The sequence below is a fragment of the Populus trichocarpa genome, chromosome 1, assembly GCF_000002775.5.
Source record: "Populus trichocarpa isolate Nisqually-1 chromosome 1, P.trichocarpa_v4.1, whole genome shotgun sequence".
Taxonomy (NCBI): domain Eukaryota; kingdom Viridiplantae; phylum Streptophyta; class Magnoliopsida; order Malpighiales; family Salicaceae; genus Populus; species Populus trichocarpa.
In genome coordinates this window covers 27,745,289-27,768,821 of record NC_037285.2, presented here as the reverse complement: position 1 = coordinate 27,768,821, position 23,533 = coordinate 27,745,289, and the positions used below count along the sequence as shown (strand labels likewise).

Below are 23,533 nucleotides of genomic sequence, written 5' to 3'. Positions count from 1 at the left end.
TAAATTGATCTCAAAATTGATTTTCATGTAAAAAAATATAAAAAGAATAATCTTGTTTATAAGAAGATAAAAATCACGGGTACAAAAATTTGATGGAAAAAAAGAAAAAAAATATATTTTATTTTAAAGAATTAGGTATGCTTCACTTCAGAATATTAAGGTACCTTTTTTTAGAAGAAAAGACAGGGAGGGAAGCTTCGTGTGGTCCCACGTTTCTCACACCTTTCCTGTTGAAAAGTTTGACAATTCATTATCTTGTTGCTTTGTTTGGCCGTTATCTCTGTTTTATTTATTTATTTTAAACAAATTATTTATTTCTTTGTGCATACGATTTCTTTTCCAATGTGAAATGATTCTATCTCTAGACTAAAGGACGGAATAATTAATTTAAAGTTGAAAATTCCATCCAAAAGTAGCCACCTAGCCTATGGTCAAATTACAAATCAATTTGAACACCGTTTTAGATCAAATCCACATGGAAGCCGCAGTGGACAGCACCACTCTATATCATATCTTATGAAGCTCTTTTATATTTGGCTATTTTAATTTGAATACATTCTTTTTTATTTTGGGCTAAGCATAATTTAATTTTTTCTTAATTGTTTTGGCATCGCAAAAGGGTCGAATCAAGACACCTTATCAGTAATAAAGTATATTAAAGTCAAGTTTTTGTATGGACCGACTTTAATTAAAGATATCGATATGTTCAATATTTAAAAAAAGTATTTTGCTTGGAAAAATTAAAAAATCAAAAAACATTTTCTTATAAAAAAAAACAATAAAAATTCACAATGCAATTCCATCATCAGCGAAATAAACGGTGATAAGCCGCTGTCGACAATAAAATATTCTCCGTGCGAAATCGTTCGAACTAGAACGAATATCGACAGTTTCTTAACTTTCTTTCTCTCTTTCTTCGTGTTTGGTAAAAGGGATTGGAGAAGAGATGAAAGAAATAGAAAAAACCCTTGCCGCCTCGCCGGAAGCTAAAACGAGTACCTTTACTTTCCAGGTAACACACAAACTCTTGTCGCCTCGCCAGAATACAAAACCACTTTTACTCTTCCAGTTTACATCATACAAACCCGATTCTTTAGTTTCTTTCTTTCCTTCGATCTTGCTTTAATTTCTAAGCGATAGCCATTTGCAAGCTACCCAGAGACAGCAATTTAATTATGGCTCTTGTTATCGGAGACGCTATCCTTTCAGCTACAATCAGCCATATAATCAACCAATTAGCCTCTCTGGAGCTACTCAAGTTCGCTCGCAGAGGAAAAATCCACTCTGATATCAAGAAACTGGAGGCAAATTTGCATATGATCCATGCTGTTCTTGATGACGCTGAGGAGAAGCAGATGGGAAGCCATGCTGTCAAACTCTGGCTTGATCAGATCCGTGAATTGGCCTATGATATGGAAGATTTGCTCGACGGGGTTTTCTCTGAGCTTAAAGAGGAACAACGGGCTAGCTCAAGTAAGGCGAAGAGCGCCATACCCGGGTTCTTATCCTCTTTTTATCCTGGTAATTTGCTCTTAACTTACAAAATGGACTCCAAGATTAAGAGAACTACTGCTAGATTTCAAGAAATTGCTCAAAAGAAGAATAATCTTGAGCTTAGAGAGAATGGCAGTGGAGGGGTGTTGAAGAGTAAGTCATTGAAAAGATTGCCCAGTACTTCTTTAGTGGATCTTTCTTATGTTTCTGGTAGGGATAAAGATAAAGAGGAAATCTTGAAGTTGCTTTTTAGTGATGAAGGGTGTGATGAGTACGGGATTGGTGTGATTCCTATTGTAGGGATGGGTGGTGTGGGTAAGACCACTCTTGCTCAGCTTGTCTACAATGATGAGACGGTAGATAATTTTTTCGATTTGAAAGTTTGGTGTTGTGTTTCTGAGGATTTTGATGTTGTTAGGGTTACGAGAACTATTCTTGAGGCAGTTTCGGGGAGTTACGATGCGAAGGATTTGAATCTGCTTCAACTTAGGCTGAGAGAGAAATTGGCGGGGAAGAAGTTTCTTATTGTTTTAGATGATGTTTGGAATGAGAACTATGATGACTGGACTGTCCTTCGCCGTCCTTTCCAAGTGACATCCCCTGGGAGTAGAATCATCCTCACAACTCGTAATCAAGATGTTGCATTAATGATGAGTGCTTTTCCATGTTACCTTTTGAAAGAACTGTCATTTGAGGATAGCCTGTCTTTGTTTGCAAAGCATGCACTGGGAAGGTCCAATTTCAGTGATCTGCCAGACCTGCAGGAGATCGGCCAGAAAATAGTTCAAAGGTGCGGGGGACTGCCATTGGCTGTTAAAACACTGGGGGGCCTCTTGCGCACTAAACCTTATGTTGATGAATGGGAAAGTGTACTTAATAGCAAAATGTGGGATATATCAGAACACAAGGGCGGCATAGTTCCCGCCTTGAGGTTGAGCTACTATCATCTTCCTTCACACTTGAAGCAATTGTTTGTTTTCTGTTCTATACTTCCAAAAGACTATGAATTCTACAAGGATGAATTAGTGTTGTTATGGATGGCCCAAGGGTTTCTGCCAGATGCAGGAGGAAAGAAGCGGATGGAAGACTTCTATTCTTGTTTTAATGAATTATTATCAAGATCGTTTTTCCAGCGATCAAGCAGCAATGAACAACGTTATCTGATGCATCATCTCATCAGTGATCTGGCTCAATCTATTGCTGGAGAAACGTGTGTCAATTTAAATGATAAGCTGGAAAATAACAAGGTCTTTCCAGATCCTGAAAAGACTCGCCATATGTCATTCACTCGTCGTACATACGAGGTGCTGCAGAGGTTCAAAGACCTGGGTAAACTGAAGCGTCTGCGAACTTTCATTGCATTGCGACTTTACTCTTCACCTTGGGCCGCATATTGCTACCTGAGTAATAATGTATTACATGAGGCACTGTCCAAATTGAGACGCTTAAGAGTTCTTTCATTGAGTGGTTATTGCATTACAGAGCTACCAAATTCAATTGGTGATTTGAAGCAGTTACGTTACCTTAATTTCTCTCAAACTAAGATTAAGCGGTTGCCTGAATCTGTGAGCACTCTCATAAACTTGCAGACTCTCAAATTATATGGATGCAGGAAGCTTAATAAGCTGCCACAAGGGACTGGGAATCTTATCGATCTTTGTCATCTGGATATTACTGATACTGATAACTTGTTTGAGATGCCTTCGTGGATGGGTAATTTGACAGGTCTTCAGAAATTGTCAAAGTTCACCGTAGGAAAAAAAGAGGGCTGCGGAATTGAAGAATTAAGAGGGTTGCAGAATCTTGAAGGCCGACTTTCCATAATGGCATTGCATAATGTGATAGATGCTCGACATGCAGTTCATGCTAATTTAAGGGGCAAGCACAACCTTGATGAGTTAGAATTGGAATGGTCTAAGAGTGACATTAAAGATGAAGACCGACAACATCAAATGCTTGTTCTCGACTCACTACAACCTCATACAAACCTTAAAGAACTAAAGATTTCATTCTATGGCGGGACAGAATTTCCTTCATGGGTAGGACATCCATCATTTTCCAAAATAGTGCACTTAAAACTTTCTTGTTGCAGGAAATGCACTGTATTGCCACCACTTGGGAGGCTACCTTTACTCAGGGATCTGTGCATACAAGGCCTGGATGCTGTGGAGACTGTTGGTCATGAGTTTTATGGAGATTGTTCTTCAGTCAAGCCTTTTCCATCTCTGAAGACTTTGACATTTGAGGATATGCAGGAATGGAAATCTTGGTCCGCAGTTGGAGTTGATGGAGAAGCTGAAGAACAATTTCCTAGTCTTTCTGAGCTTACTTTATGGAATTGTCCCAAGTTGCTCGGCAGGTTCCCTAGCTGTCTTCCTTCCTGTGTAAAGATTACGATTGCAAAATGCCCAATGTTGGTAGATTCAGATGAAAAGCTTCCAGTGCTTGGTGAACTGAAATTAGAAGAATGTGATGAGGTGAAACCTAAATGCATGTTTCATAACTCCTCTCTAATCACATTGAAACTTGGGAGTATGTCAAGGCTTACTTATTTGAAGGGCCAGCTTCTGCAGTCACTGGGAGCACTTAAAGTTCTGATGATTTCTGATTTCCCCAAACTAACCTCTTTGTGGCAAAAAGGAACTGGATTAGAAAATTTTGAACACCCTCAATTTGTGTCATTGACAGAGATTGGTATGCCCAGCACTCATAAAAGTTCAAAATTGTCAGGCTGTGATAAGCTGGATCTTCTGCCAATCCATACGGTGCACATGCTTTTGTCTCTTGAGGATCTGTGCATTGAATCATGTCCAAATCTTGTGTCCATTCCTGAAGCTGGACTTTTATCGTCACTGAGACATCTAGTACTTCGGGATTGCAAAGCTCTTAGATCCCTCCCTGATGGCATGAGCAATTGTCCTCTTGAAGACTTGGAGATAGAAGAGTGTCCTTCCCTCGAATGCTTTCCAGGAAGGATGTTGCCTGCGACGTTAAAAGGGTTGAAGATTCGATACTGTACAGAATTAAAGTCTCTGCCTGAGGATTTGATGCACAACAAAAATGGCCCTGGCACCCTGTGTCATTTTGAGCACCTGGAGATCATTGGCTGTCCATCTCTCAAATCCTTTCCTGATGGGAAATTACCAACTCGACTCAAGACACTAAAAATCTGGGATTGTTCCCAATTGAAGCCTCTTTCAGAAATGATGTTGCATGATGATATGTCCCTTGAATACCTAGCCATTTCAGACTGCGAAGCCCTGTCAAGCTTTCCTGAGTGCCTTAGCAGCTTCAAGCATCTCTCTGAATTAAATTTAAGTAATTGTTCTGCTCTCAAGCTCTTTCCAGGAGTTGGCTTTCCCCCCGCTAACCTCAGAACGTTGACTATATACAATTGCAAAAATCTCAAGTCTCTACCTAATGAGATGCGAAAACTCACATCTCTGCAAGAACTGACAATTTGTAGCTGCCCAGCTCTGAAATCCTTTCCAAATGGTGATATGCCTCCACACTTGACATCGCTTGAGATCTGGGATTGTGATAATCTCGATGGGTGCCTGTCAGAGTGGAACTTGCAAAGTCTAACCTGCCTTAGAGATTTTAGTATCGCTGGTGGATGTTTTTCGCACACAGTTTCCTTTCCAGATGAGAAGTGTCTGCTTCCTACAAATCTAACTTCTGTTTGGATTGGAAGACTTCCAAATCTGGAATCTCTATCCATGCAGCTCCAAAGTCTTGCGTATCTAGAAGAGCTAGAAATTGTTGATTGTCCTAAATTAAAGTCCTTGCCTAGGGGATGCCTACCTCATGCTCTTGGAAGATTCAGCATCAGGGACTGTCCGTTAATGACACAGCGCTGTTCCAAGCTGAAAGGAGTGTACTGGCCATTGATATCCCACATCCCTTGTGTGGAGATAGATGATGGCAATGACATGTAAAGAAATATGGGGCTGCTTGTTATAATGTCTCTTTCATATACGTATGTAAAATGTATCCCTTCTGTAATCAATAATATTTTGAATTATCGAAACAAAGATGTTCTGTTTCTGACTTGCTGGAAGTTGTGTTTAATTCTAATTTTGAAGGGAAAAGGATTTTTCATGGTATTATGTCAGGTTGTTTGGATATTAACTATCACAGCAGAACTCGTTGCTTCCTGCCCAAGAATTCAGGCTGTTAATCTCTGTGAATGTGTTCTTTTGTTAAACATTCATTAAAAATCACAACGTTGGTAAAAGCGCCAATCATAATGTCTAGAATTTATTTCAGAAGAAAAACTGTTCGAATTGGTGCGATCGTTTAGTTCCATAGAGCTCTGGCCACAGTCGGAACCATTTTCAAGTTTTCAGGTGAAATGTTCTGCCATCTGCAGTGTTGTGAGGGAACTCCTTTGGGAGGAGCGGTTATTTCAGGGTGATGAAGAATTGGTATTTGAGCAAGAGTTGGGATTATTTGGTAATCTTGTTGTTCGATGTTCTTCTTTCTCTTGCTTAGATATCCCATGCTTTAGTCTTTTGTATTGGTGTATCATACGCTGTCTTGGACAGGTTGTGAAGCTAAAGCCTCAAAGGTTATTGATATCCATGAAGGTTTGAATCATGAGTTGTTTCCTCCATAATTCCTTCTATGCTTATCTAGGATTGTAATTCATCGACAGTTGCTGCTTGTATGCGCAGCTTGGAAACTCAGCTCCACTTGATGTTGGAAAGGATGGAGAACTCATGAATGGAAAGATAACTTCAAGGAGCTAGTAGCATTCATTGAATGAGTAGATTTTCTTGGCGGATCCCATAAATCCAATAATTGAAATTTTTTGAGGAAGAACGTTTTGGTAAGATTATCCTTATTTTTCCTGTATAATCTACAGGCTTGACTGAACAAGTGTCCATTAGGCGATGAAGAGAATCACATCAATTGACCTCACAGTCTACTGTTTCCTAATGAAACAAAGAATTGCAAACTCAAGAGTAGTAAGGAAATCAGGCTCTAGACTTCGGCATTGGCTATGGAAGAGGTGTGACTGATCAATGCAGATGCTCTCACAGGCTGGATGCTTGGTACCATATGTCCAGCCCCTCTTACAGTTGCGAATGTCAAGTCCCCTTTGTATACTTGTACATACCCACCAACCTGTTCTTCCATTGTTTTGAAACTCGTTTACTTGAGATAATATAATTCAGTAAATGCTGAAGTGATAAAAAAAAAGAAGTTTACCTCTCCACCGTAGAACCATGGATACCATTCAGTTTTGATAGGAAGTTTCATCTTGTTAATTGCATACTGGGTAGAAGTGAAAGGTACCCTTCCGTCTGTATCACCACTGCACACCATTGAAACAAATGATCAGTAAGCATATCTTCTGTCAAAACGGTCTTCAGAAAAGAAAGGGAGGGTGGTGGTGAAAACTGATATAAACAAAAAATGACATGTTACTAGTCAAAATTATCAACCTTTTTCCATCGAAACTAAAGAGATCTACCATTCTTTTTTTAATTTTTTCAAGCAATGGGGTATATGAACTTGTCCTTTTAAGGGACAAATTAGAAAATCGGCACACAAAATCATGTTTTGGGGAATTAGCGCACTTTATCTTGTCTTGCTTAAAAAATATGATATTTAATAAGTGTCATGTTTGTAAAGTACAACAAGGTAAAATTTTAATTATCTAGCTCAACTGATCGACTAATTTTTAATGGTTAGTGAAATCAATTGACCAGCTTCAAAAATTAAAGAAAAATTTCAAAATTGCTAAAATCAGGTGGTTTCAGCGAGATTCTTGATATCTAAATTAAGATCTGATAGTCCGCATAGCGATGCAATGGCTACTATAAGGAAAATGACCTCCGAAAACTCTTGTAAAAATTTAAGCACTATCCAATAATTAGATTAAAAGTTATAGTCTTTTTAAGCCGTTATTGCAGTCTAGCGCGACTAGATCTTCTATTGGGTCTAGACCTGTCCCACTGGTTCATAAATGCATATGTTAGGCCATCCATTTAATCTGTTTGGGACATATCCTCATTTAGTTATGATAGAGCCACACTTTGCTATTTAGAATCACCCGTTATCGCAAGCCCGACAACATCATTGACATTGAAAAACAGAGGACAACTAATGTGTGAACAATAAATTTTTGCGATTGTAATTGAAATTTATTTTTTAGTCTAAAAGTTGGATAAATATATATATTTTGACTCATAAAACATATTTGCAAGAAAAAATCATTAAATTATGATTTTTGTGTGAAACGATCGATCGGTTCATACAACTAGATATAATCGGCTGACCAGTTAAGCCAAATGATTTAGAGTTTCACCTTGCCGCGCTTTAAATGGTGAAACTCTAAATCATTTGCTTTAGAAGCATGAGAAGGTGAAAGTATGCTATTTTACTAATTTGTTTTTTCAAATTGTGTTTCTTTGTCAAGATTTTAAAACAAAAACATGATTGTTTTTGTGTATTAAAAGTGTTTTTTTAAATTTTTTTTTTGTTTTAAATAATTTTTTTTGATGGTTTAAGATCGTTTTAATGTGTTAAAAATTAAAAATAAATTTTAAAAAATAAAAAATTATATTATTTTAATGCATTTTCTAACAAATAATAATTTAAAAACCAATAAGTATCGCAATACTAAAAATAACTGTAATTGAAACTTTAACTAAAGGCCTTCCACATTGAAGATCAAGTTTTAACTACTTTTCATAGCACTTTTGATGGGCAATTCTTTTTAAATGTTGGCAGGGTATGGGCCATTCTAATTATTTAGGACACACCACTTCCATTTCTTGGTGAAAACCTGGGAGACCTTTGCAAAGCTTGGTACCATTAGCAAGGCGCTATGGCATTTCACCAGCAACAACACGATTAATGTTACTAACCTGAATAACCATACTCGAAGTCCATTTTCCATCAACTCCTTTAGCAAGGGAAGAATGGTAGAGGCACTATCAACCCAGTTGAAATCGCCGCATGGTTCCCAATCATAAGTGAGCTTGGTGACATTGGCATGCATGGCTTCTTGGACGTCAGGTCGATTAAGGTATGCATACACGTAATAATCACTGCAGGGATCGAAGTTCATCAACTGCCACACAAAGTAGACGTTCCAGCTAAGTCACATAAATACTTGATCATTAATTAGGTTTCTAGATCATCAGAAAAATCTCCGAGTTTCAATTCCATACTCGACAGGATTATTATGATATTAACTCCCACTTTCGATAAAAAAAAAAAAACAGAAGTAATTTGCCCAGAAAATAAGTGAAAACTTGAACAAAGTATTGTTGTTATTCATGCATTTTTTTTCTTCTTTTTGTTGAGAACAACTTGTTTTTACTTACTGAAGTCTTCCTGGGCCTCGATGTGAGATTTCCGTCAAGGCACAAGGGACCATAGATGTTGTAAACATCAATAGCATTCCAAACATCTGCATCTGTTTTCAACAAGCTATGACGACACTCGGCAGATTCATGGGCTCTTGAGAAATCACAGTAACGTCGGATTTTACGCAAGTTGTCATATGAAATTAGAGCATGGGTTCCAAAGAAGTCATACATCCCTTGATTATCGGTTTCATCATCTATCGCAGCATTTCCAATCTGCACCATAGCAATGCTGGACCTTACACATGCATTTTGTTAAGAATAAACATCCTGTATTATTAGCTTAGTCTTCTGGATTGGATGAGAGTTCAATTTCAATAATGTGCTCATCAGAAATTTCTTGAGATAAATTATGGTGATTGATTAAAAGCAAATAATTACTCTACTTGAAAAAATCAAGTTGTTGAAACTAAATTAAGCTAATAAGTGTGAGGGATGCGAAGAAAGAACTCCATGTGTTAAGAAAATGAACAGATTAAAGGAGGGGAGACGCATACCAGGACCCCTTTGAGGTTGACAATAGTCGTATTAGCCTACTTATTATGGTGAAGAACAGTACGTGCAAGTTGAGGCGCATAGTGCCCTGCATAGCTCTCTCCGGCTATATAAAAATCTCTGTTTTTGTATTCGGGAAATCTCTCTAACCAATTTACAAGGAACCTATAATTTTCTGCAGCTGTTTGTCTATCTCCATTAGTCTTCCACGTTGAATTAGAGTATGAAAACCCTACTCCAGCAGGGGACTCCACAAACAAAACATTTGCAACTAAAAAAAAAAAGAGCATCTCAAATTAATATATCAAGAAAATCCCCAAGAAAACTAACCTCATTTTCAACATTATTCTATTGAAAGATAAGAATAAACATTGAAGATAAATCATGCCATTATTCCATGAATATCTGTTTCTGTAAAGAGTTTTCGCGTTGCTGTGTACACGAAATGGTCCAAGCTCTTGCATCGCCCCATAAGCCAATGATGAACAACCAGGGCCTGTGTCAATATGAAGCTACTCCATCAAAAATCAACTACAAAGACGTTGCATATACGGATAGCTAGCCTTTGCTGCTAACGTCTTATAGATGGGGTAAATTAAACATTAATTCCAAAATTATCTTATTTTATGTGGTTACGTTTTTCAAGGACTAATTGTACCTTTACTAATATTTCTGTGAAGATTCTTCAGAATTCTTTATGGGATACATTATGACATTTGGAATAACTTTGTCTGATCTCAAATATGAAAATGGAACGGGCTTTGATAAATAGAGGAAGGAGTAACGAACCTCCATTTAGCCAAAGAAGAAGAGGCAAGTGCTCCTTTGAATGCTTATCAGCTTCAACAAAATAATAATAGAATGCCGCACCAGCAGTTTTATTAACAGTAATATAGCCACCGTACTGTGAGAATCTGACATGGGGTTGCCCAGGCAACCTTTTAATTCTATCTTTCTCTTTCGATCCCTCTTTACGAGGATGACACTTCGATTTACCTAAAAGCGTATTCATTTCCTCAAATTGGTTCGTATCAATCACCTCGAAAGGACGCGTATCAATACTATAATCTCTACTAAACTTGGCTTTATAGAGATTGTCAAGTGCTTCACCTTGGTTCTTCACGCCATGACTTTGAGCTACAAAACGTGAAAGGGTTACAAGGAAAACAAGAAACAAACAAGGTCGTCTATTTCCCATTGCGTTTTCTTTCTCCCTCTCTTCAAAACACAGAAGGAGAAGGTTTAGGCGGCTTGGTTCATGGCTTTGGATAAATAATTAATTTATACGAGGAATAACCTAGCATGAGACAGAACGGATTTCCCATATTCATTGCTGTATTTTTGCGTGTCAGGATTAGTTTGTTTACCTAAATTCCTAATCCTGTTTGGGAAATCTTAAGTTCTTCTGGGAAGAAATACTCATCAGCTTAATTTTTTTTCGAGAAATAATAAATAGCAACAATGTATCTAGTCCGTATATTGTCAAGGCTGTGAGATATATTTGTCCAGACAAGGAAAGCAATTCATAATAAAAACAGAAAGACAAAAAAAACATCAATGGACTGGGATATGATATTTTGTACAGCTTTTTTTCCTTTTTAAATTTATTTCCATTTTATTTAGAAAGTTATGTGGACTGGGATATGATATTCTGGGCATCTTATGTTAAGTAGATGCGTGCATATCATGTTGATGTTAGCTTTGACAGATTTTACAACAATCTATTGAAAATTTGAGTAGAATTAATAGGTCCTGTTAGACTTTTTTTCGAATAATTACGAAAAATCCTTTTATTTTACCTCTGTTATTTTAAAAATTATGATCAAATTATTTTTATATATAAGGTACAACAACCTCAAAAACCCTAAGAAAAAAGTAATGTTAGAGATATTGAGAATTTTTTTATTATATGTTTGTTCAAAATGAAAGAAATTATTTCCAAAATAAAATATAATCAGTAAAGAAATAAAACTTCTTTTCTAAATAGCCTCAATGGTTTCATATTTATAAGAAATGAGTTTAATATCTTGTAATATCGGGAAGAGGTGTGCCATCCTTGGGAAATGTTTGGTTAAGGAAAGTGCTCTCAATGGCTGATAGGTTGGCACTTGATGTCCTGCCCCCCTTACGGTGGCAAATGTCAAATCTCCTCTGTACACTTGCGTGTATCCTCCAACCTACACAAAGCAAAAACATCTCTTCATTTTTTTGTTAAAGCTGCAGAATTTGAAAGAATGAAAACTTGCAGGGAAAAGATAGATAATTTGATAGAGAAGAGCTGAAGAATGAGAATGCTTATTTGTAGGTTTTACAACCAAACTGAAAAATCTAAAAACTCTCAATCAGATTTTGTAGAACTACTTTTACTAACCGAAAATAGAACATTAAAGAGCAAAATCTGATATGAAAACAATAACAAAGACTAAGTCCAACTAAGTTTGTTTCAAACTTCATAGGCAGACTCTCATAATTCTAACTCTCCTCCTTGAGATTTGCCTTGGACAAACCAAGTTTCATCCTTAGGAATTCCAGTCTTGATTTAGGAAGTGCTTTAGTCATTATGTTAGCAAGTTATACATCGGTTGAGCACTAATGCAACTTGACAAGTGAATTCTTTTTAGCTTCTCTTATTGAGTGAAATTTTACATTGATGTGCTTGGTTCTGCCATGTTGAACAAGATTTTGAGCAATGGCAATGGCTAACTTGTTGTCACAGTAAAAGCTCAGTTGATGAGTGTCACGACCCGAATCCCGGGTCCATGACCGGCAACGCAGGAGCGGTGTTGAAAGGACACCCCACCTACGCTAAGCCTTAAAACAGACATATCAAAAGAATAATTTATTCAAAAATACGCAGCATTTCATAATCTTCAGAAATATTATATTATTCAAAACTGATGAAATCAAAAGATAGTTTAAAACTCCTCATCAGTAATTAAAACAAAAACGATAATCCATAATACTCATTACATTGTCAAAATCCAAACTTAATTAAAACAAGGTAATAGTGGAGCATCTAAGACATCAAATCAAAACTAAAAGGAAAGCCTCGCAAAACAAGCAAGACATACCGACCAAAACTGAAGAAGCAGGAACACTCTACAAAGTTCAACTGCTATTAGAAACTAAGAACCTGAAATAATATTAAGAATAAGGGGTGAGTTCAACCAACTCAGTGAGAGAATAATATTTAATATATATTTTAGATATTTTAGATGTTAATAGTTTGCAAGATGATTTATCTTGATATACATATACATATACATACTAAACATATTATGATAACGTAGTGGAATACATGTCAGAGATCAGATGACACCCGAAGGTGACCACTGTGGGATGATCAGTCGCCACAGGCTGATGCCTCTCTCACCAGTTAGGTATACAGAATACTATGTGCACATAGACTAACTACTCTCCGTTAGCATGGAGTTACTGACAAGTCCCATATCAAGGCATAATAGATATTCATAGAATCATCAAAGAAACGTATATCATATCAAATAGAATTTAGTTCGACAGATTGCGAGTGCAAATTTAAGAATAAATGAGTACTCGAAAAATAAAGCAATATATATAAATATTCAATAAATTTACTGGTTGTACTCATTGTATAATCAACATACATATTTATTTATATTATATGCATATTAAAGATTATCTCACTCACCCTGAAAATATAGAACTAAAAGGAATGTCAAATGAAAGACCCGAAAATCCTATTGAGGATCGTTAGGAGAACCTACAACAATATATGAAATATACTGAAAAACAACTCAAACAAAAGATCCCAATGGATAAAATAAAACCAGGTTTAGTCTCCTAAGTTTATGGACTAAAACGACAATTTTTCAAAACAGGGACCAAAACGTAATTTTACCAAAATTGGAGGACCAATCTGGAAATACATAACCATACTGAATTTTCACCCATAAACCATCCTAAATTCTGTCTAGAACGAACCATGGACCGAATTGTAATTTTCATAAAGTTTAGGGACTAAAATGTAAATTCCTAAAATTGAGGGACCAAACTGAAAATATTTCAAATAAATTATCGAACTGAGATTCATCATCCTAAACCTCATAATAACACTGTCCAGAATCTCAAAATACATTTAGGGGTCAAATTGTTATTTTTCCAAAGTTTAGGGACTAAACTGTAATTTTCATAAATCAAGGACCAAAATAAAATTTGGTCATCTTCAACCTCAAGACCATTCTGTCCAGATTTTACAGCAAGGTAAAATTGAATTTCTTAACCCATAAAAATTAATTTAAACAAATCAACTTAAAAATCCTTATTTTCAATAACATACTAATTAATCACCTAACATTAAACCCTTAATAATCATAAATCAATCTTAACAATATAAACTTCCAATCCTTATAAACCCTAATCTTTTCTTTAATAATTCCACAAACAAACTATAATCGAAAGTAATATGAAAGAGAACAACTTACTTGCTACTTCCACCTTTCTTGAACCAAAAACTCAAGATCAAAAACTAAAATATTTGGTTTGAGGAGGGGAGGGTCGCGGCGGCTACAAGAATTAGGAGGAAGGTAATTCTCTTGCAACTCTTCCTTAAATACCTAGGTTAACTTAGGTTGAGTTTAGGCTGACTTGAACTTAGGTTTGGGCCAAAAGTTTGGGTTTTACAATGAGCTTTTTTCTTTGCCTAGATCAGCAAACAATTTATTTAACTATATTGCTTGATTTGCAGCAGCTGCTAGGGAGATACATGCAGCTTCTGCAGTAGATTGTGCAACTACTTCAGAAGGTTTTGCAATAAAGTGCACATCTCTACTTATCACAATTTTTGCTCCACTTAAGTTAAAAATTCTATAACCTTTTGATTCTGTTGCATACCCAACAAAGACACATTTGTCAGCTCTTTCATCAAGTTTTCCTCTCTTGATAGATTTCAATTAAAGTAGCACAATGAGCCAAACACTTTCAGGTGTTTGACAGAAGGTTTTGCACTAGACCATACCTCCATTGGTGTTTTGCTTTGAATAGACTTAGTTGGTAGTCTATTAAGCAAATATACCGAGGTGTTTACTGCTTCAGCCCATAGAAGCTTTGGTAGCTTCTTTTCAAACAGCATATATCTTGACATCTCGGTCACAATTATGTTCTTCCTCTTAGAAACTTCATTCTACAACGGTGAGTATGGAACCATCAGCAGGTGTACAATCCCAACTTCTTGACAAAAAAACATTGAACTCTTTTGAGATATACTAACCTCCATTATCAGTTTTGAGCACTTTAACCTTCTGACCACTTTGAGTTTCAACCATTTTCTTGAAGCTTTTGAACATATAGAGTACTTGTGACTTGGTTTTTAGAAAATAAACCTAAGTCATTCTACTGAAATCATTAATAAATTGTGCAAAATACACATTGTTGCTCAATGAGGTTGTGCTCATTGGTCCACAGATATCTGAATGAACTAACTCCAGCTTGTGAGTAGCTCTCTTGGTCTTACTTTGAGGGAATGATTGTCTATTCTGCTTCCCAAGCTCATAATTTTCACAAGTTTAGGCATTAACTGTGATTTCAGGCATATCTTCAACCATGCCAACTTCATGCATGAATTTTAGTGACCTCAAGTTGAAATGACTATGTCTTTTGTGTCAAATAATCCTCTCATCAATCCTAACACTAAAGACATGACCTTCAACTACATCAAGCTTCAAATAAAAACTTTTTCCATCCATTTTAATCTTTGTTATCTCTAATTTATATGCATCAGTGATAAACAAAAATTCTCTTTAAAAGAGACCACATATCCATTCCTTAGCATTTATGCAACACCAAGAAGATTTTGATATAGTTATGAAATGTAAAGAACATTAGTGACAATCTTTGTACCTCTCTTGGTACTAATAGCAATTGTTCCTTTTCCTTTGGCCTGCATAACATTACTATTTTCTAGTTTGACCTTTGGTTAAATTGATTTATCAATGGAGTTAAAAATTGATAAATATTTGGTCATGTGACTAGTGCAACAACTATCAATAAGCCAAATATTCAGTTCATGAGAACTGACTGCTTGTGATGCCATAAACAAATACTCATCATCATTTTGTCTTCTTTAGACATTTTTGCTTGTTGTTATGTTTGTTGTTGAGTTTTTTTTTTTGCTTTGCAATATTTCTCATTGTGGTCAAGATTATTGCAGAAAGTATAATGAAAAGAAGGTTTATCTTTGTACCAACAATCCTTCTCAGCATGGTTGGTTCTTCTGCAATGAGAGCAAGGTGAAAAGTTATTCTTTTTTGAAGATACTTCATGTTTTCCCTTGGTGAACTTTCTTTCTTTACAGGTTTCCAATGCTCTTTCCCTTGTGATTTGCTTGGAAAGCACCTTCAATAGCCTCATCATCTCTTTTTAGACCCTTTTTCTCTTGTATATGAAGCTCACTGGTTAACTCTGCAATTGTGAGATTTTGCAAATCACAAATCTTCTATTGCAGAGATCTTGGCTTCAAACTTTTGAGGTACTGAAACCATGATCTTTTCTACCACCTTATGATCTGCAAATGCTTTACAAAGAAGCCTCATTTGGTTTACAACATCTATTAACCTGCTAGAATAATCTTTGACATATTCATTATCTCTCATTTTCATTAACTCAAACTCTATCTCCAATGTGAGGAGCCTGACAGTTTAGACTCTGTTACTGCCCTAAATTCACCTTGGAGCTTGTCCCACACCTGCTTTAGTGTTTCCAAGTCCATGATTATGGTGAAGATGTGATCTACAAGTCCTGAATGTAAGTAAGTGATGACTTTTTCCTTCTTGAGTTTTTCTTCCTCATGCGCTCTAAGCAATTGTAGGATTTGTTATCAATGGTGGTGGATCAGTTTCAGACATCACAACTTTTCACAAACCTTGAGACCTTAAGTAAAACCTCATCTTGGTAGCTCAAATGTGATAGTGTTCACCATTAAACACTGGAATTGCAGGTGAAATACTACTGGAAGTAGACATGTTTGTGCAACAACTTCCTAAAAAATAAATCACTTAACCTTACTCATGTTTGCACTCACCCTCATTATGTTTAGCACTGAACCTCATTGTATTTAGCACTAAAAAAAAAAAACTTGCCTCACAGCCTGTAAGAAGTAATCTATGATACCACTGTTAAAGCTGCAGAATTTGAAAGAATGAAAACTTGCAGGGAAAAGATAGATAATTTGATAGAGAAGAGCTAAAGTAGAAGATACTTTATTTCATAAATGAGAATGCCTATTTATAGGCTTACATCAAATTGAAAAATCTAAAATCTCTAACTACTATTAGATTTTTTGGAACTACTTCTACTAACTGAAAATAGAACATCAAGGAGCAAAATCTGATATGAAAACAATAACAAAGACTAAGTCTAACTAAGTTTGTTTCAAACTTCAGAGGCAGACTCTCATGAATTCTAACATTTTTAGAGCTATTAACTGCTAACTAACGATCTTAACAATCAATCGATTTATAAAGCTAATTAGAGCCAAACCCACTACTCCTCCATCTACATGCATAACACCAATGGAATGCTGATGAAAAAATGCTTCAAACGTTGACTTGAAAGGCAGGTTTAGGAGTGGGACAACGCCGCACGTGCCAATAATTTTTTTTTTTAAATAATACTCATGATTGCTAGAGGATCAAATTGCCCCCAAGTCAACCTGTTAATAATCGCTAAAAAACTAGTTTGAAAATATAAAAAACCCCTAAATGCAAGCTTGATAAATTTTTCTCTTAAGGGTAATATAATCTTTACATTGTGCTTCAAAAATATAAAAAGACTAAATAGCCCCAAGCCTTCCAACAATTTTACTTGTAAGGAAAATATATTCTTTACATTGTGCATATAGAAGGAAAATATCTAATTGCCCCTAATCATCATTTTAAAAAATCTTGCTTTTAAGGGTTCAAGTGGAAAATATCAAACTACCCCTAATACTAAGCTTATTGTTTTTTTTTTTTGTTGGAAGAACAAAATAATAATTATATTATTTTCATTCACAGTGCACCGTTGTCTAGATATACAGTGAATTCACTATTCCAATTAATTTTTTTTATAATATGGACTAAGATATTTTGGGCATTTTTGGTTAAGTGGATGCGTGCCTATGACAAATTTAACCTGCACAAGAACCTGAGTATAATTAATAGGAGGTTTTGTTAGGATTTATTTTTAAGATAATCACAAAAAAAAAAAAATATTCTTGTTCATTTGTTAACTTTGTATATGTTACTTCAAAAATCAAACACCTTATATCTTATATCTTGAATCAACTCAAATTTTTAAATAAAACAAAAGAACCAAATTACCATCCTATATAAAGCACAACAACCTTACTTCAAACCAAAACCCTAAAAAAAAAAAAAATCCTTAGTCGAATCAATGGTTTCTTATTTATAATCAAGAAGTGATGGTTTGAATAAAATTACAGAGAAATGAGTTTAATATCTCGTAGTATCTGGAAGAGATGTGCCATGAAGGAAATGCTTGATTAAGGAAAGTGCTCTCAATGGCTGATAGGTTGGCACTTGATGTCCTGCCCCCCTTACGGTGGCAAATGTCAAATCTCCTCTGTACACTTGCGTATATCCTCCAACCTACACAGAGCAAAAACATCTCTTCATTTATTTATTTTTTACTTAACTGACAGCCACAATAAAATAAGCGAAACAAATCATTGATAGGAGTAGGATATTTATGAGATTAAACTAGAATTAATTGGGAGAAGAAAAACAAAGTAAAAATTGGAGTGGTGTAAGAAAAAAAAGAAAAAAAAACCTACCTCCCCTTTGAGGTACCAAGGATGCCATTCGGTTTTTACTTGAAGTTTCATCTTATCAATAGAATACTGAGTTGAAGTAACCGGCACCCTCGCATCTGTATCACCGCTGAATTTACAGGCAATGAAGATTTCCCGTTAGAAAGCCGGAAATCTTCAGAGATGTTGCAAAAATGGCAGTGGCTACAAATTATGAAAATCTTACTTACCCTTTGGCCATTAATTAACAAAACTTACGAAGTCTCATTGAAACTAATATATTAGGGTTGCTATTATCAAGTTAGGACAGTATTACACTAACAATAATGAGAGATTGAAAACAAAAACAAAAAACACTTTATAATCATGATAATTATATATAAACTCATGATTACTTTACCTAAATATCCACACTCGAAGACCGTTTGCCATGAGCTCTTGCAGTAGAGGAATAATTGTTGAAGGGCTATCTGACCAACTTGTTATTACATCACTACAAGGTTCCCAATCATGAGTGAGTTTGGTTACATTGGCATGCATGGCTTCTTGGACATCAGGTCGATTAAGATAAGCATACACGTAATAATCACTGCAGGGATCGAAGTTCACCAACTGCCACACAAAATAATTAAGTGAATTAGAATTCTGAATGGAAGCAAAATCGGAGGGTAATTTGGTATGATTTATGAGATTTAGTAGAAGAAATATGACAATTCCAATGAAAATATATTTAGCAAAATTGTTAGATTTATGAGATTTAGTAGAAGAAATATGACAATTCCAATGAAAATATATTTAGCAAAATTGTTAGTATAAATATATAGATAAATTTAACATTACAGCATCAATGCAATGAAGAAATGTTTTCATAATTACTTACAGAAGGTTTCTTCGGCTTTGCTGTGGTACTCTTATAAAAGCATGATGGAGCATAGATGTTGTATATATCGATATGATGAGTATCCTTTCTTACTTCATCTACTGCTTCATTGCACTCATCAGACTGAGGTGTTGCATTGAATGAGAAATTGCAATGTGTTCGTACTTTATGAACCAACACATCTGAAATTATAGCATGGCTTCCTAAGTAGTCATACATCCCTATTCTATCAGTTTCAGGGTTGATTACTGCATTCCCAATCTGCAATTTCCACAAGAGAATGCACCTTATAGTTAATATGTAGCCAACAATTTGCATTAGTAAGATGCTTATCACTTGTTTTTTCAAGTCCCATAAGATTTTCTTCCTCTTTTTTCTCAATTTCTTACAGCATCACGATAAATGATTCCAGCAAACAATCTTCTACCACAAATAATGGAATGTGGGCTGCCTCTGCCACATCGGGACCAAAGAACACCCCGGCCTGTCCACATATACCGAGTTTTGCTTTGCATTATAAACCCAATGATGCTATCATGCCTAACATGTGCAAGTCACAAGTTCCAATCATATTGTAATTATTAAAAGAAAATACTAGCGGTTTACAAGTTGGCAACCTACTTAATTGTCTATTAGTATGTTAAATTCAAATTGAAAGGTAGAAATAGAACCTAATTGATTAGCCACATGCTTATATTTTTCAAAATATATAATTTATCGACGGATTGAGAGGGAAATGCACGTACAAGAATTCCTTTGAGATTGATAATGGCCTTCTTAGCCTTCTTGTTATGGTATAGAATAGTGTGAGCAAGTTCAGGCACATAATGTCCTGCATAGCTTTCACCTGATATGTAGAATTCTCTATCTTTATACTCAGAAAACCTCTCCAGCCAATTCACTAAGAACACATAATTATCTTCAGCTGTTCTCTTGTCTCCACTTTTCTCGTAATCTGATGTTGTGTTCGAGTATGAAAACCCCACTCCCGCAGGAGATTCAAGAAACAAAACATTTGCAGCTGGAAAAGAAAACCAATTATTTGTCACTTTAATTTACACATCTGATGTAAGTAGCAATAAATTAACACTCATTTATAAAAGTTGAAAACTTATACCATAATTCCATGAGTATCTGTTTTTATAAAGTTTTTTGCCATCACTATATACTCGAAATGGTCCAAGTTCTTGCATTGCACCGTATGCCAGAGATGAACAACCAGGGCCTACAATAAAAGGAATTCTTGTGTTAGAACTCTTATTAAGTTGTTTGGCAAATGAAGTTGTTTTAATGGAGGAAGTCCGTGTCCATTAGGAATGTACTTCAAACTGATATTCTCTCTTTCCTCCCCCAAAGGAAGTTGCTGGCGCTATCCAAACAGACATCAAACTCTCTCTTTACACACACACACACACACACATACACACAGATTGCATTTGATTAATTAGTTTTTGGAATAATTTTAAAGTAAATTTTTATATTTTCAAAACAAAAAATGTAAGAAAACATTCTCATTCATGGTTTTTATCTTTTATATTTGGAGTTAGTAACCAAACGTTATCATAAAGATCAAGAGAAACAAAATAATGTATTATCTTCAGTACTCCATTAATATTGAATTTTTTTTGCGTAAATATTAAGAAAATACTAATGGTCCATTAATCAGTGTTATCTTTAATATATATTTTTTTAATCTCATCCTACCAATTGAATGATTATTAATAAGAAATGTAAAGTTATTTATGGATTAAATTTTGGTTTATGCTATAAATTGCCTCGCGAAGGTGTCAAAATTCATCGTGCAAGATGTGACTCGATTAAATGAATAAATAAATTGATCGTTGTGATCACTTCACGCAGCCTATCCACTAATATTGAAGTAATTCTTCCTGAAGATTACTAAGATGATGATTTTGCTGACTACTGCGAAGGAAAAGCTTGGCGGCTCAAGCATTCTTTGTTGTAGCGACAAACAGAGAAAGAGGGAAGCATTCTGTATAAAAGATTTTAGCAAATATATAGTAACTAAACACATCAGAAGTTGACATTAAATCTCATGAAGTCATTGTGGAGTAGAGTGCAGATATATATTTGGTGGTTTTTTGGTTTGCGGTGAGACGATGTTTACAGAAAAGCTTTCTGCAGATACGGAAATCAAAAGACAGGTTATCTACCACAAGATAACGGATTATACAGGATAAAATAACAAGTTTTATACTCAGGGTTTAAATTCTGGTGATAATCGAGAAGGAAGTATATGACATTAACCCCTAAATGTATCAAGAGAAAGGAAGAACAAACAGAAAACGAGGGAGCAAAAGAAACTCAAAAACTTAAACTTGTTTAAATAGTACAAAGCAATGTTGTATTAAATCGGATAAAAAAAACATGGAACGGGAAATTAAGGAAATACCAGAGGATGAGATAGAGGTAAGTACCTCCATTGAGCCAGAGAAGAAGAGGCGAAGACTCTTTAGAATGTTGAGCCTCAACAAAGTAATAATAGAGTGCTCGTCCAGCAGATTTATCAACAGTAACATAACCACCATATTGCGAGAACTCTACTTTTGGCTGTCCAGGCAAGCTCTCTATTCTATCTTTCTCCTTTAATCCCTCTTGATGATGAAACTTGGATATATCTACATGTTCGGTTGCTTGAAAAAGAGCACTGTCAACTTTAGAATTTCCCTCCAACTTGGCCTTGTAGAGATGGCCAAGTGCTTCACTTTGCCTCATGCCAGCTTCGATTTGGGCAACAGAACAAGAAATAATAAGAAAGAAAATGAGAGGCAAACATGGGTTACTTTCCATGGTGTTTCTTTTTGTTACTCCCGTAACGCTACAAGAAAAAAAAGAAATCACCTACGTCCACCACCTCAAGAGCTGTTGGGGAGTTTTATACTTGCAAAAAGCTCACTACGAAGTCAGCAATGCCCCTGGATCAGAACATGAAATTTATATTCTTTTTTTTTTTCCCTAGCCACATCAATATTCATGTTATGTCCTTTGTATTCCTAATTAGCAATACGAGTGATTGGATACCATTAACAATCTAAAGCAGTCGGTCAATTTTCATTTCTAATATTGTTGCCATAATTAAATTTTTATTTATTTCTAATTATAGAGACTGTAAGGTCCACTAGCTCTTACAAAAAGGATATTCTTTTGCAAGGAACTAGCTAGTTTGGATCGCAATTCTTGGGAAGCTCTGGGGCGAATATTTGTTCTTTTAGTTACCACAGCATCGACGTAAACCACATAAACGAGAGAGGAAAAAAAAACAATAGGTTGTCGTTTTTAGAATTTTAATTAATGATAGTGTTTTTAGTAATTAATAAATTTTATTGATTTAGCCATTATTATTAAACTAATTTAATTATTTTAAATATATTTGATAATTGATAACTTTATTAAATAATTAATAAATTTTATTAACTTAACTTTTATGATTAAATTAATTAAATTTATTTATTTTTTAAATATATTTGGTAACTAATATCTTATTCAGTATATAAATATATGGCATGTGATTATGATGAAAAGTACATAATCTTTTCACTATTAGAAATTTTTGTAATTATATATATATATATATTCCTCTCAATTTTTACCACAATTCTTTTTTATACTTTATTAACTCAAGTGAGCAAAAATGATGATTAAAAGATTTGGAGAACTTTTGTTGTATCCAAAAATTCTAACGAATTGTTGTATTGTGGGAGAGAAGCATATTATATGTAAAATTATCTTTATATTAAGGGAGTATTTTCTTTTTAAGGATATACTCTCGATGATTATAAAAAAAGAAAGAAGGATAATGCTATTGTGTGCTTCAATCTCGAACTTCTTCTAAATCCTTACTTTTTTCTTATATTTACTTTTAGTTCTAATTATTTTTATTATTTCTATTAGTTTCTAATTTGATATTAAAAAAGAAAACAAAAATCTTGGTTGCATTTGTTTGTCTAGTTCTTTCCACTTTACTTATTTTTCCAAAAAAATATTGTTTTGTTTGCTTGATTGTTGTTATGAATATTATAAATTCATTATCTATCAAACTTGAAAGAAAAATTGGTCAAAACTTTGTTGGCAACGACAAATGATATTTTAGCTTTACTGAATAGAATCTTTTTTCTATCATTCTAAATGGTTATAAAAATAAAAGTGCTGAGAAATCAATTTTTAAAAAATTAATTACTATAATTGTTTATTTAAATGGTGCGTTTTTCTCCAATGGCCTAAATGACTCTACTGATAAATATATTTTATGGCAAGATGGAAGAAGTGGAAGAAAACTAGCAAAGAGAAGAAAATTACGAACTGGGGAGGGGGGGTGGGAGCTGATTTTTCTCCAACTTTGATCTCTGATTTCTTGTTGCTCAATGCTTGGAATCCATCCTTATTGAAAGTGGAAGAGGGGTGTTTTGTCTTTATTAAGGGTCAATCTTGGCCCTTGATTCAAACGAGAAGGATCTTAACCGTTAGTTCAAATGCATC

The 23,533-nt window shown here is 34.9% G+C and overlaps 2 protein-coding genes and 1 pseudogene across 2 annotated transcripts; 1 reads left to right on the top strand and 2 right to left on the bottom strand.

The window, feature by feature from the left end:
* Positions 1-2: 2 nt before the first annotated feature.
* Positions 3-5,528, top strand: LOC112326953 (putative disease resistance RPP13-like protein 1). The gene has a single exon (XM_024597638.2). It carries the CDS (start codon positions 1,176-1,178, stop codon positions 5,430-5,432), a length of 4,257 nt encoding a protein of 1,418 aa, XP_024453406.1. The 5' UTR covers positions 3-1,175; the 3' UTR covers positions 5,433-5,528.
* Positions 5,529-6,254: 726 nt separating this feature from the next.
* On the bottom strand, positions 6,255-10,580 carry LOC7480060 (serine carboxypeptidase-like 40; annotated as a pseudogene).
* Positions 10,581-17,768: 7,188 nt separating this feature from the next.
* On the bottom strand, positions 17,769-21,965 carry LOC7463824 (serine carboxypeptidase-like 40). The gene is made up of 7 exons (XM_002298377.4): positions 21,475-21,965; positions 20,154-20,261; positions 19,783-20,057; positions 19,037-19,297; positions 18,557-18,768; positions 18,181-18,286; positions 17,769-17,995 (listed from the first exon to the last, which is right to left on the bottom strand). The coding sequence occupies exons 1-7, from the start codon at positions 21,845-21,847 to the stop codon at positions 17,840-17,842; spliced, it is 1,491 nt and encodes a 496-aa protein (XP_002298413.3). The 5' UTR covers positions 21,848-21,965; the 3' UTR covers positions 17,769-17,839.
* Between the last annotated feature and the right edge of the window lie 1,568 nt (positions 21,966-23,533).

What these genes read in the sequence shown, in the direction of transcription:
- LOC112326953 (XM_024597638.2), top strand. Translation starts at nt 1,176, where the DNA reads ATGGCTCTTGTTATCGGAGACGCTATCCTTTCAGCTACAATCAGCCAT.
- LOC7463824 (XM_002298377.4), bottom strand. Translation starts at nt 21,847, where the DNA reads ATGGAAAGTAACCCATGTTTGCCTCTCATTTTCTTTCTTATTATTTCT. An exon ending in TCTTCTCTGGCTCAATGGAG is followed by an intron (nt 20,262 to 21,474) that starts GTACTTACCTCT and finishes CTTTTATTGTAG; the next exon opens with GCCCTGGTTGTTCATCTCTG. An exon ending in CAGATACTCATGGAATTATG is followed by an intron (nt 20,058 to 20,153) that starts GTATAAGTTTTC and finishes TTTCTTTTCCAG; the next exon opens with CTGCAAATGTTTTGTTTCTT.